Source organism: Mucor velutinosus, assembly GCF_035048745.1.
Source record: "Mucor velutinosus strain NIH1002 chromosome Unknown tig00000041, whole genome shotgun sequence".
NCBI classification, from domain to species: domain Eukaryota; kingdom Fungi; phylum Mucoromycota; class Mucoromycetes; order Mucorales; family Mucoraceae; genus Mucor; species Mucor velutinosus.
This window is the reverse complement of record NW_027041905.1, coordinates 3958488-3972150: the sequence shown is the minus strand read 5'-3', so window position 1 is coordinate 3972150 and position 13663 is coordinate 3958488. Positions and strand designations below refer to the sequence as shown.

General features: G+C 39.4%; 3 protein-coding genes across 3 annotated transcripts; 1 reads left to right on the top strand and 2 right to left on the bottom strand.

Annotated features, from left to right (window-relative positions):
• Nucleotides 1–28: 28 nt before the first annotated feature.
• On the bottom strand, nucleotides 29–1210 carry ATC70_001502 (uncharacterized protein; the record flags this gene model as incomplete). Its single annotated transcript, XM_064820897.1, has 6 exons — nucleotides 29–263; nucleotides 322–379; nucleotides 432–697; nucleotides 750–835; nucleotides 890–1019; nucleotides 1092–1210. 6 exons carry the CDS (start codon nucleotides 1208–1210, stop codon nucleotides 29–31), a joined length of 894 nt encoding a protein of 297 aa, XP_064684817.1.
• Nucleotides 1211–1492: 282 nt separating this feature from the next.
• Nucleotides 1493–5286, bottom strand: ATC70_001501 (uncharacterized protein; the record flags this gene model as incomplete). Its single annotated transcript, XM_064820896.1, has 8 exons — nucleotides 1493–1915; nucleotides 1969–2061; nucleotides 2118–2619; nucleotides 2673–2838; nucleotides 2909–4418; nucleotides 4492–4608; nucleotides 4661–5081; nucleotides 5135–5286. 8 exons carry the CDS (start codon nucleotides 5284–5286, stop codon nucleotides 1493–1495), a joined length of 3384 nt encoding a protein of 1127 aa, XP_064684816.1.
• Nucleotides 5287–6649: 1363 nt separating this feature from the next.
• Nucleotides 6650–8391, top strand: 60S_1 (60s acidic ribosomal protein P2; the record flags this gene model as incomplete). The annotated part of the gene is made up of 2 exons (XM_064820895.1): nucleotides 6650–7655; nucleotides 7712–8391. 2 exons carry the CDS (start codon nucleotides 6650–6652, stop codon nucleotides 8389–8391), a joined length of 1686 nt encoding a protein of 561 aa, XP_064684815.1.
• Nucleotides 8392–13663: the final 5272 nt, after the last annotated feature.

Here is a 13663-nt window from a genome sequence, read left to right as displayed (position 1 = left end):
TAAAAATTACTGTCTTAATGCTATTTTATCAAGTCTCTATTGTTGGTGAGGTTATGTCAGGGAAATGATCGTAAAAGTCTAGCAGATCTGTCACAACATCCCTCACTGCTTGCACTGATATATTCTCAGAAGCGCCCCACATGTCAACATATTCACTCATGGACATTGACATTTCGACTTCAGAGGTTCGTAATGCAAGATACAGGCATGCAAGTCCAATGCCTGGTATTGAGTGAGTCAGGGCAATCTTGGGGGAGCATAAGCTGCGTAGTGCAGATCCTTGTTAGAAGGCATATCCACTCAGAGATGTGTCAATCTTACCTGTCCCAAACATACATCCACGCCAATCTAGCAATGGCACTCATTTCTGGCTCCATATCTACAAACATAGCCTTAGAGTATGTCTCAACAGACAGCATTGCTGATATTACCGTTTTCCATCTTTTTCCAAACTTCTTTCTGAGTAGTGTGAGAATGATGATGGTGTTTTTTGCTCGTCTTCTTGGTTTCATCTGTCATGAAATATCGAATTGATCCCAATCCTCTCAAAACATTCAAGCAGTATGCAAATGGCAGCTCCACTTCCAAATCAAATCCCAATGCTCTAACCAACAAAAGCTCGCTTGTCACTAATGATGATCTCATTTTAAAATAATTCTCATCTACGTTCAATGTTGTGCCTTTGGGATGGTAGTATCTAACAGTGACGGTGTGAGTGCAAATGTTTATATCAACAGGGGGATATCTACCTGTAACCAACATTGACGAGATCTCTTACTTTTCTAGGCACTTCTGTTGCTTTGCAAGCCAATTGCAAGCAAGTCGTGGTCAACAACTACTTGATGGTTTAGCGTTTGTGATGATGGCTGGATATGGGATTGTGCTCTACCTCTTCATTCCGATATAAAGCATCTTCTTCTGTGAGTGCTCCATCCATGTTTATCACTTTTTCTTTGCTGTTCATGAATTCATTAAAGCGATGGTAATATAGCACGGCTGTTGCTGTAGTTCTAATAGGTCTAGATGGAGTGAATGAAAGAAAAGTGTCATTTAGCAGTGATGCGTTATTTATTCACAACTATGATAGTTACAAATCTAGCATGGAACTTGATTGCCTCAAAAATTGTATAGGAGCAATGCTGGGTATCAGAGGTGCAACCTCTTTTGTATGGTTGATGCTGCTGCTGCTGCTGGTGCTTCTCGTGGACATGATAGCTATACAAAGGCCACCTAAAAAGAAACCTGTCTCGTACAAAAAATTATTTAAACAAAACTGAACCCTCAGGATGTATGCTCTTGATTGGTTAAAGGACCATCCTGCCTGCTTAGTTGAACTGATTCTGCACCCGACCATCTATCGTTAATTCATCAGGAACAATCAAATGGCTGATAACAAATGTACGAGGGAGGACATTTTACTCTTTGATTGTAAGATTATCAACAGACAAAAGGGATACTTTTATTAGTATAGAAATAGAGTGCAGTTACGTTATCAGAAGGTGTACGATGAATATGTTTGTGTGCTGGGAGTGGTGTCTACTTGCTTTGGCTCTAGCTTCAAGCTTCGTTCATACAGTCTATCGACATCTCTATCTTGATCTAGCTGACCTCTGATATAGTCTTGGAACTCGGGTATAGTGTGAAAGTTGTATGCAAAGCTTTGAAACTGCTTAAGCTCTCGAATGACCTCTGCCGTCTTTTGTCGCTTGGCAAAATTGATCAAATTACTCGACTTGTGAAGATAGTCTGGATTACCGTCTTCGATAAAGGTCAAGTCTTGCAGGTATATACCTAAAAATGGTATACAGGGTGGGTTGACCGAGTGGATAATCTCACGATATTCTGTAAAATTGCGGTTTGCACCAAGCAACTTTCGGATTTGGGCTAGTGTTTGGATAGTGCTCTTGTTTGTCATCTGTTTCATACTATCAGTATCTGGCTCTTTTGCGATTGTAACGTGCTACATACCATCCACGTTTTCTTCAATCTGCCCACTGCGCTATTGTCAAAAGCGGACAAAACTGCCATACATGTATTGTAATTGTTTATACTACGACAGTACTATGAAACACAATTGTGAATAGGTGGTACATATTCAGCGGTTGGCGCGCACTTACATCTGCTACTTGGACCCAATATTTGACTACAACGGATCGCTTCTTGCTCTCCTCGTGTAGTAGAATGCTCTCAGTGACCCAAGCTGTGAGACGGTTGCAATACTGGATAGATTGCTTGATGTTCATTGCAATGGATCCATCTGCGCCATCTCGAGACCAGGCTTTTCCCAGGCATTCAATAGGACGAATGCTACTATATAGCTTGAAATCCATGATGCTCAACTGCCTTGACATCTCCAATGGGTCTGTATCAAACAGCTGGATGTTCATTACATTTTTAGGGTATATAGGGTCTGGTCCAGAAATGGGATTTTGTACAATCTTCTTCATCTCGCCATGTGCACTCTCTAGTCGTCTGCGAATAAGCTTTTGTAACTGGTTTGCCGCGAACGCTGAAGAATCTCGAATGCTGGTGTTTGTAAAGTGTTCAATGCGGCTCAGCAGGTACTCGTCTTCATCAATGTACGAGTTTTCGAGCCAGTTCTTCAGCACATTGAAGACTCTATATCAATAATAAGCAGCTACCCATGAATTACTGTGTGTGCTACACTCTACCTGAGACGAATCAGCTTTTGTTTTCTCTCGGTCCATAATTCAAGCTGCTCAGGAGTTAGTCGCTCAGGCGGGAGCAGGTTGTAACGGCTCTCCAGCAGGCTGATAAATTCTTCAGTGGTACAAAAAGAGCGATACGTGAGTAAAAAAGTGGCAATAAAGTTTGTGTCTAAAGGATGTGATACAGAAAATGTTAAGTTGCCATCATTGAATAGCCTTTGTTCCAGGGCAGCAATTACCTAAAGTATCATGCACTGTCAATCGTTCCACAAGAGCAGGAAGTGTTCCACCTTTGACAGTGCTATCAGCGCCGAACTCAATATCACTCGAGTTGAGATCAGTGCTCAGACTTTCATTCATGGCGATTTCCGTGGTTCGGTCATCTGATCGTATGCTCTGTTGTCTTCTGCGTGAGGCAATGTCTGCTACGGTCATGCGGCGAACATTTGGATTGAATTCGTGGCTGATTTCATCCGTAGTGAGACGAGCGCCTATGGTGCTCATTCCTAATTCAGCGATTGAATCAACGGCAGTTCTGTCTGAAAAAGATGAGCTTGTTGGAGACATGACGGACAAGATAGAAGCAACTGAATCATCTCTGCTCATCCCCATGGCAACCTTGCGCTCATTAACCATCTCAATGACATTTTGTTGGATACCCTTAATGGCGGTCTCTACATTCATTATAGCTTGGCTGATTGTGTCCACTGCCTTTTCCACATCCACATGGGTGTTTGTCAGTGTTTGTATGGCTCCAAAAAGATGACCTATCGCTGTATAAAGGTTCTGGCGACTCGCTAAGTAGCTGTGAATAGAAGGCATTGTGTTTCCATCCGAATCATCCAATTGAATATTGTCCAAAATGCCAATGTATTGAGTGATCTGATTTGAGAGCGTTCTGAATATAAAGACAGCTAGAGATCGTTCCTTATCGTCAGAATGCTTGCCACTTTGCGCTTCATCGTGCTTTTCCAGAATGGAACAAGCAATTTGTGTCAATTCTTCTGTTGTGCCGTAAATTTGCAAAGAATATGCTTTCAAATTGGACACCAAGTCTTGATTCAGCAGGTATTTTGTCTTTTGTAATAGAGACGTAGGCGTAGGAGGATCTGCACTTTTGGCCTTTCCGTCGCTGGAGGTGCTTGCACTGTTACTTAATGTCGCTGATGTGATTTTGAGAGGATGTGGTGAAGAGAGCGATGGTTCAAAGGGCAGCTGTGAGATATCATCCAAGAGCCGAGGGTTCACGGGATTCACGGTAACATTGTGCTGCTGACAAATTGTAACAAAGTTTCGCACAGCCACCAGTACATCGTTGGCATCACGCTGGACCTTTTGGAAGATGAACACAGCTGATGAAGAGAATTCTGATATTTCGGATCCCATTTTAGCAGATAATACCAACTTTGATAGTGATGACATGACAGCTCTTCTAGGTTCTCGGAAGCTTGAGGTTTGCATTAATAGAGAATCCTTCTCTAATGAATTAGAAGCGTACAGCATGAGTCGTACAGCCTCTACAATAATGGCAGTCTTTGGCTGAAGATCTGCGTAAACGCCTTTTTGTGTTGATAATGTAAGCTGGCGGATAGCAAATGCAATGTCTGTTGCAAGCTTGTTCCATGTAAATACTTCTCCTATGAGTGAATCCTCTTTATGGATCGACGAATGCTTTGATTGATTGAGGTCGCTATCGACGTCGCTTTCTACATCGTCATCAGATGCCTGCTTTTCTTCTTGCGTCTTTTTCTGGATAAAAAAATATATGTATGACAAAAATTAGGTGGGAATAGTAACATTAGAACAGGGCACAAGCTCATACCAGATGTCCTGTTTCAGTGTCAATTTCGTCGTAATCCCAAGTTGTCTCTTGAGTGATTAAATTGCAAAAGTAAGGTCTGCCTTGAGGTGTTTTTCTCTCAACCCAGTTATCCATGAGCTATATACCGCAATCAGTGCCAAATAGATGTTATGTACGTTTGATTGCTTACTTCTTTTACTGTCGGTGGGGCTGGCTTCCGCTCCAATTCTTCTGGTGGTTCCTGAAGATTCTTAAATTCCCGTGGATCGTCGTTCGAATATACGCTGCTACGTCTACTAGTGTCAATTGCTGCATCATCAAAGTTGAAAAGATGAGGATTCTGGGTAGTAGATTGTCCAGTGTACTCATTGTAATAGAGCCACGACTTGCCGTCATCTGTCATTTTTATCGTCCAGCCGTCTGGTAGATTAGCATTGTTTCGACTGACTTCTGAGCTGCTTGAACTGTGTATCGAGAATCTGCTTCCCTGTTGCATATGGTTTGCTGGATGTGGCGGGAGTGATTTCTCTGGATGTCTTGGAAACACGGTTATCTCTTCAGAAATAACCTGAACATAATTGCTAGGGAACCATCCTCGCTGGCCGTTGCACCTGCATATTAAAGCTTAGATTATCAGATTACGCATGCCAGCATGCTATCCTACCAGCCATTCCACCATCCAGATTCCAGCTTGGATAAGACTTCTATCTGATCTCCCTGTTCAAAGTTCAAACAGGTGCTCTCTTCAGAATGAAACGCATAAAGGGCTTGCACTCGGCATAAAATCTTTGGAGGAGGCATAGGCAGCGTAGACATTTTATGATACGTATTTCAAGCGAGAAAGAAAGGGAAATCAAGAATGTTTAACAAAAAAGTATTTTGTATTAACTCAGCTTATAAAACATCCATATTATAAAGAGAAACTTTTGCTTATCAAAATTCAAGAGGGTATGACAAATTACACATTGAGGCAAACATTTGATTAGTTCTTATTGTTTACAGATCTTACAGCGAGCGTCTTTAATGATTCACTAAAACGCTCTCATGGTTAATAAACATAAATAAATAACAAATTGCTTATCAACTCTTTAGTGAACAACAGAATTGATGCTATACTACTCTGCAGAACGGATTAAATGACTTTTTTAAGGCTTTGTGTTACTGAATCTGTCGTGTCACTCACAAACGAGATAGATTCTCTAATTACAGTGTTACATAGATGGTTCAAAAGAGAATGGCCTATACCAGGCATACCATTAATATAAAGGCTCATATGAAAGAGAGAGACATCTGCTCATCGCTGTGGTAAGGCACGTTTCGTTGCAACAACTTCATCATGGTGGGCTCCTCATCAATAAGGAAGTTCGAATGGCAAAGATAACAGGCAGATGCTTGCTTGTACGTGATGTCACGATCGCATCAACAGCCTATCGTTCGATCCGAATGTATGTAAAATCCACAAGGAAAAAGATATGAGCAGCTCGCTAACTATACTTGTCGTATTTCCATGTAGAATGCATGTGCATGTATGGACATTGCTGCTGCTGAACATTAAATTAATGGGTTTTGTTGCACAAGCGAGCAATTTTTATGACAGCTGTAAAACTTTATTGTATGTAAAAATAGCATTGAATAATAGCATTCACGTAGGTTATAATTGAAAGCTTATATCTTGCATATTGCGGTCAGTTTAGAAAAGCTATAACGCCGTCATTTATATCACATTCTCTTGGGAAACACTACTAAAGGGTGGAATTGGTAAATGGAATTCTGATTATTGCTGATTTATAATGCTATTTGGTAGCTTCCGCATCAGTATCCAAAACAAATATAATCAAGACTGTTGAGCAATGTATTCGCAAACAGCGCTTTAGAAACCCATCGAATTTGATCAAGACCGAATGTCTTTCGACTGGAATATAGTAGTCCATTACTGCAGTCAGATGAAATTTATAGTGGAAGAATTACAGTAGTCGCTCTATATAAGGCTACTTTTTTGGCGAGGTTTTTTTAGCCTTATTGCCCGCATAACCTTAACTGGCGCGCGTGACTTCTGTCAAAAAAGTCGTGCGCGTAGAATCTATTACTATAATAGTTGATCAAATAAATCAACTTGATACCTCCCCAGTAACATTCATTTATCTGTATATTTTACTTCTATTGAACGTAATATCCTATCATGTGCCTTAATCAAAGATCAAGAGATCGCCTCACAATCGAGCAAAAGTATCGCATTATTATGCACAACATGCACTTTCCTAATCTGACGCAAATGCAACTCGGTCAATGGGCTCAAAAGGAATTCAACCTTCATCACTCAGTCAAGCAAAAAACTGTATCGAACGTCTTGAATTCACAGGACAAGGTGATCAAAGCTTACGAAGGAGGAAATTTGAAGGGAAAAAGCAGCAGAGCCTTGACGATGCCACAATTGGACAATGACATTTTGGAGTACATTCAAGCCATGAATGCAAAATCTCTTCCTGTCAATCGTGGAACTATTGCAGCTTTTGCAAAAGTAGTCGCACACAGAAAGTACCGCATGCATGAATTGCCAAAGAATAAGCAAATCCATTTCTCAGATGGATGGCTAACCGATGTTTTCAAGAGAATTGGTGTCAAGTCAAGACATTTATATGGTGAAAAAAGCTCAGTCGACTTAACATCATCTAAGATTGTCGAAGAACTCAGAAAGATTGAAGAATTGTTGGAGCCATATGATCCCAAAGATATTCTCAACTTTGATGAAACTGGCTTATACTACGAGCAACAACCAACTCGCACCATTTGTCAGGAACCTTTAGGTGGTTCAAGAAAAAGCAAGAACCGATTCACAGTTGGACTAATCACCAACTATGATGGATCCTATAAAGGGCACCCCATTGTAATTGGGAAACGAAAGACACCAAAGGCAGCAAACAAAAAACCTGCTTTGTACAGAAGAACCACCAACATCGGGCAATCCCATTACGTGGAGTACCATTCATCTCCCAATGCATGGATGAACACCGACATCTTTAGGAAGTACGTAAAACGTTTGAATGCGTCTTTCGTTTACGCCGGAAGAAAAGTTGCTCTCTTGGTTGACAATGCTTCAGTGCATAAATTGAAAGAAGAATTCAGCAATATTAAGTTGATTTTCCTTCCAGCAAACACAACAAGCAAGTTGCAGCCTTTGGATGCCGGTAAATCAACAAATTTCATTGATATACGTACTCATCTCTAATCACACACTCGATAGGAATCATTGCGAACTTCAAGGCTCAGTTTCGTTGGCACCAATACTACAGGGCAGTGAACAAGTATCTTGCTGGGGTAAGCCTTGATCTTACCGAGGAATACAGAATGGATGAGGTGGATGCTCTGTATTTTCTTGCTGATTCTTGGATCAAAGTTAAGCCTCAAACAATCCAAAATTGCTGGGATCATACGAAGATCCTTGATTTTAAGTTTGCTCAGAGACAGAGAGTCGACTCGGAGGATGTACTCCCATCTTTCGAGCTACCTTTAGACGATGATCTAGTCAGCCAGTTGAACGAAATCATCCCTGAACTTCCTGGAAACAGAAGTAATGATGGGGTTCAATTGGTAACTGAAGTAAACGACTTGGATCTAAATGCAGATGAGTCTGATGCAATCGTTTTTAATCCCGTGATTGTTGAATTTGAGGATGGCGATGATGTTACCCATGGATCACAAGAGCTTGAGGTAGAGGAAGAACCAGTAGAGATTTACGATGTTGATACGAAGGAGATAAGAGAGAAGTTGAAGCATGCGTATGAAACTATCTTGTACCATACCATCCCAATGGATGAAAAAGAAAAGTCTATGCTGAAAACTATCCGTAGGAATCTGAACGATATCAGATCGGAGGAAGTAGCAGAGAAAAATCAAACAGATTTACGTGATTATTTTGTTTAAATGTGTTATTTTTCAATAAAAGCTATATATTTTTTATTATCTGATTGGCCTTAAATTCAATCTCAGCGATCACCACTATGAAATAAGGCTAAAATTTTTAGAATCTGTAGCCTTATATAAAATTAGGCTATTAAGGCTAAATAGCTGGTAAAAAAAAAAACCTGAAAAATTTCAGCCTTATTCCCCGCATAGCCTTATATAGGACGGCCTTATATAGAGCGACTACTGTAATACAAAAAGAAGAACCTACTTTAAGTAATCATTTCAGTTATATTTCTTTCCATTTGGCGTTGTTGACCGATATGAAGTTGATTGCAAATTTGTAGCCGTATTCTTTCAGTATAGCTCAAAATTATCACTTCCAATTGCCCCTGTGTCCTTCCAACGTTTGATCATCATATTTTTCGATGATAAACGAGCGCATATTCACAACAAGTTTGTCCCAAATGAATGAAAACTAATTTTCACTCGTACGAGGTCCTGGATTTACAAAACAATTCTTAATTTCTTAATCTCTGCGAGAAGTTAGTAATTAACGGCGCATGTGGTACATTTAAACTTTCCTAAATCTTCAATATTTAAGCTATCGACACCTTGTCCATCCTTATAATCGTCATTGTCTTTCTTGTTATTTCACGTCAGAGAAAGCGGTTGCTGTCTGTTTGACAAACAAGCCTTATCTTGACTGAAAAGGGCCAAGCGGATTGCCTGAAGGAATCAAACACTAGCAGAGAGTGCTTGAAGAATCGAAATCCAACTGAATGTGGCTTTTCATATTCATACTTGTTTCTTGGCTAATTCTAACGCTGGTCAGTATTTTCCTCTAAATACGAAACACTAACGTATAGGAACCGGCTTTTTATATACTGGATACTTTACAGTTTTCTCGCTTAATCATTTGACAACTAATGAAGCGACTGAAAACCCCTTTATATGCTTAGCAACCCCTAAAGTGTGCACATAGTAACTGCTCTGATATGAAGTCTCTAGCATCAACATAGGGAATAAAAAACTATTCCCCCTTTTGTCAAAGCATTGCACACCGTTGACCCTTTGCCACGCCAAAACAAAGCGATATACAGCCACGCGGTTTTGAATAATACAACGTTTTCCAGCACCTAACTCTTCGAGCTAGTGATTGCTGGTAGCGAACAGGTTCTTGTATATACGGTACCTCATTACTCAGAGTTGTCTCTTTTTGAGAATCATCCATTTCTAAACAACAACTCACTATCCAATCTAAAATCCAACTACATCATCGTTTTCCTCATAAGATTTTACTATAAATATAAAAACATGTTACTTTCAATGCTCTAACATTAATATTGCAAACATGATTTTGTAAGATCCAAAAATGAACAGCTGAAAATACTTCTTTGCGCATTCAAAATCTTCAATGTGAGGTAAAAGATAGCAGCCCATTAAATTGGAACATGTTGGAAACCAATAATAACAATGTACGTTTGGTAGGGCATTTGGTAGCGAGAGGACCTGGAAGTACCTAATGTAGTGTTGCCCTAGTACTACCGATAGTATTGTTAAGCACAAAGAATAAAAGGATTATTATTTGTAGCTTATAAAAAATGTTCAATATTATAAAAACAAGAAAAGACTTATTTGAATAAGATCAGACACAAAAACTAAAGATTTATTGATGAAGACAAGAGTTATTCTATTTATACTAAGTTCTGAATGCCAAAGTAGCAATTTATCTTGTACAACGCTTATCACATCTGGTGAACCTCAGTATTTAGATAGCTGAGATGCACTTCACTTATCATAGCTTGTCCATGTTGTTGCACAACACAGACATATCTACCCATCAAGAATACCTTAATCTTTATAGACAGTTGTAGCCCTTCTGGCACAACAAGTATCACTTTCTCCACATATTGAATTTAAACGACATCATTCACACGAAACTGTTTAGTGGATGCTAAGTCAAATAATTGCATCTTATCTTAATTTAGAACAAAGAGAGATTTGAATCCTGTTTATTTCGATAGATTTTTATTAGAAACATATAGTCATGGTAAATGGCAAATCAATAGGGGATCAATAGAAAATCAACTAGCTAAAGTCCTTTGGTACTTCAACATCTGGGCCAATCAAATCGCTTGAAAACTCCGCTGACCTAAAAAAAATTTTGCGAGGGTTTCCCCCTGTTTTGAGGTGAGGCAAAATTTTAAGCGCCGCTATAATAACAATATAGCCGCTGCTATCATCAAACTTCCCCCAGGCGCTAGAGCATGCCTTACTTACATCACCTAGCTTTAAATTCTGGCATTGAGACCCTCAATCATCACTAAAGTAAGTAGTGATAACCAAGTGAAGGCAGCCTATCTACCTCCTAGCCTCGGATAGAGTCTTGTTGAGCTTCAGGGATAGGCACATCCACACAACGTAAAAAAAAGGTATGCTTCAAAGAAACATAATAAGAATAAAAGAAAGAGGAAAAGAACATACTACTATAGGAGTATAGTAGTATGTAGGCAAAAAAGGAACACTCACACAAAAAAGGTGAGTCATAAGAAAGCCATAACAACAAATACAACATCAAAGATGTTCAGAACAGCTGGCTGTTGTTGCAACAAAAATGCATACATGAGCAATGTACATGGTAATAATAGTCGGATGTAAGCAACAAAAACACGCACAATTGCAGGAGCAACAGCAGTATTATAAGTGTGCAGTACAACATAGTGACTAACGTTGTTTCATGTGAAGCGACAAAGGCAACATAAACAACAACCCACGGCCATATAACAAAGTAATATTACAAAGGCAATACAGATATATAGCTGCACATCATGCTTATTGTTTCTACATACGAAGCAACAACATTGCAAGCATCCATTGAGCTGATCATATCACAGCCAACGAAAGAAAAAGAAAGCGCAACAAAATAAACATCATGAATGCAATATCATGAGAAAGGAAGCAACAATACAAACGTTCAAAGAGGTTTTATATCATTGCGACCAGAAGAAAAAATATACTTACCACTTACCACAGACACAGATAGACCAGAGAATACGCAATCACCGGATATAAGTCAGAGAACGAGCATGCACCAAAGACAGTAGACCAGGAAAGACCAGACTAGCAGCAGCAGCAACACCATCAGCAACACCATCATCGTAGAATAACCGAAGAGCGGGTGACACCAGAGACCAGCAGACAAAGATTAACGAAGCAACCATCAGAGACAGAGACCAAAGAAGCAGCTACCAGACATAATAAACCAAAGTAGCAAGCAGCAGAGATAGCAAAGAAGTAATGGCAGCAGCACCGACATCAAACAGCAGGCAAAAAATTATCGAAACCTAATAAACAAATTCGATTAATGCTTGTTCTACATCTTTCTGTGCTCGTTATTGAATGGCACCTACTATATTCCACTTCAAAGAAGCAGTATCAAGTACTTTTAAGAATGCAAGGCCGTGTTATCAGAAGTTAGAGTGTTATTTTCAATCAAAAGAGTTCCAAAACCAATATGGTTTGATACTAAACGCGTCTTGCAAAAATGCTAAAAAAAAAAAAAAAAAAAAAAAACGGTGGTATGGAAAAATGAGAGGGCGACCTACCCGACGTCACGGCCAGTAGATTTGGTTTCGGTCTTCTGCCGTGGTGGCAGCCGTAACTGCTGCACTTTAATTTGCAATTGTGCAGTAAGTATTTTCATGTTCAAATTTGACTTGATCTCACATTCTTTAAATGTTTTTGCTCAATTTGACTATGGAAATTGTCGTTGTTATACTTTACTTTCTAATGCATTTATGAAGAGTCAATGAAGGCGCATCGAATGATACTGGTTGCACTCAGCTTTCAGACCGAAAATAATGAGCAATTTGCAAACATTTCAAAACCGGTTTTTTGCGAATATGTCATAATTTAGCATATACAAGTCTCATAGAAAAAGCTTCCAGTATTGCATTCGACCTTTACGACCAATTTGGTCTGATATGTATCATAGGAAAAGTCTCCATTTTTGGGGTGAAAAACGCGATCGTTTAATTTTTGATGAAAACCATGAGGGGTACCTCATGCTTTTTGGTCGAATTTTGTTCATGTTTTTTTGATCCCAAAAAAGTTGAGCAAACATGTCAGAAAGTAACTGCCAGATGAGAGCAACTGTTTTGTACTATGCCGACGATCTAAAACGGCCTTGGACGCAAGAAAACGCAGCTCAAATGCATTCAAATTTTGCTGTATTATGGACACTAAGGACTAAAAAGTGGAAATACCAGTATGCTACTTGCCCGTATATGATGTAGATACGTGTATATGGATGTAGAGCATCAGATAAGAGTCAGATCCACAGATATTATAAAGGGTTCTCATGTGTAAGTAGAGGGTCAGCTTGAACGTAGTAGTATTATGATAAGATACACAAGGGTAACCGGTAGCTCGAGCTGTCGCTGTACAGGTTGGTTTTCTACCTTCGCTACGCTTCGGTGAGAACCATCCGAAGCATAAACACTCATATGATTAGTGATTATATATCAATCAACAATCAGGGTTCCTCTTCTAACATTTTAGCTATATTAATTTTGGGATATTAGCTTGTTGTGCCAGAAGGGCTACAACTGTCTATAAATATTAAGGTATTCTTGATGGGTAGATATGTCTGTGTTGTGCAACAACATGGACAAGCTATGATAATTGAAGTGCATCTCAGCTATCTAGATACTGAGGTTCACCAGATGTGATAAGCGTTGTACAAGATAAATTGCTACTTTGGCATTCAGAACTTAGTATAAATAGAATAACTCTTGTCTTCATCAATAAATCTTTAGTTTTTGTGTCTGATCTTATTCAAATAAGTCTTTTCTTGTTTTTATAATATCGAACATTTTTTATAAGCTACAAATAATAATCCTTTTATTCTTTGTGCTTAACATAGCTAAAGGCCCGCGGCAGCGCAAGCCGCCTGAACGTAGTTTGGTTTCCACCGAAGCGAAGCGTTGGTCAGGAAACCACCCAAAGTGCTGAAAGGCTCGTATGCTATAGTAAAAGTCTTCATTTTTAAGGAGAAAAACGTGAACGTTTGATTTTTGATGAAAATCACGAGGGGTACCTCATAGGGCGGCCAAAGTTGTTTTTGGGCGTTTTCTGGTTAAAAAGCAGCACCAACCAAATGCACTACAACATTGGCCACCCTTGATGATCTGCTGTCAACGTTGTCTCACATCCTTTCCTTTTTTTTCAGTCTACAACTTATTTTGGTTGCGTTTATTATGCCACTTACATCTGCTTATGACTTGAAAAA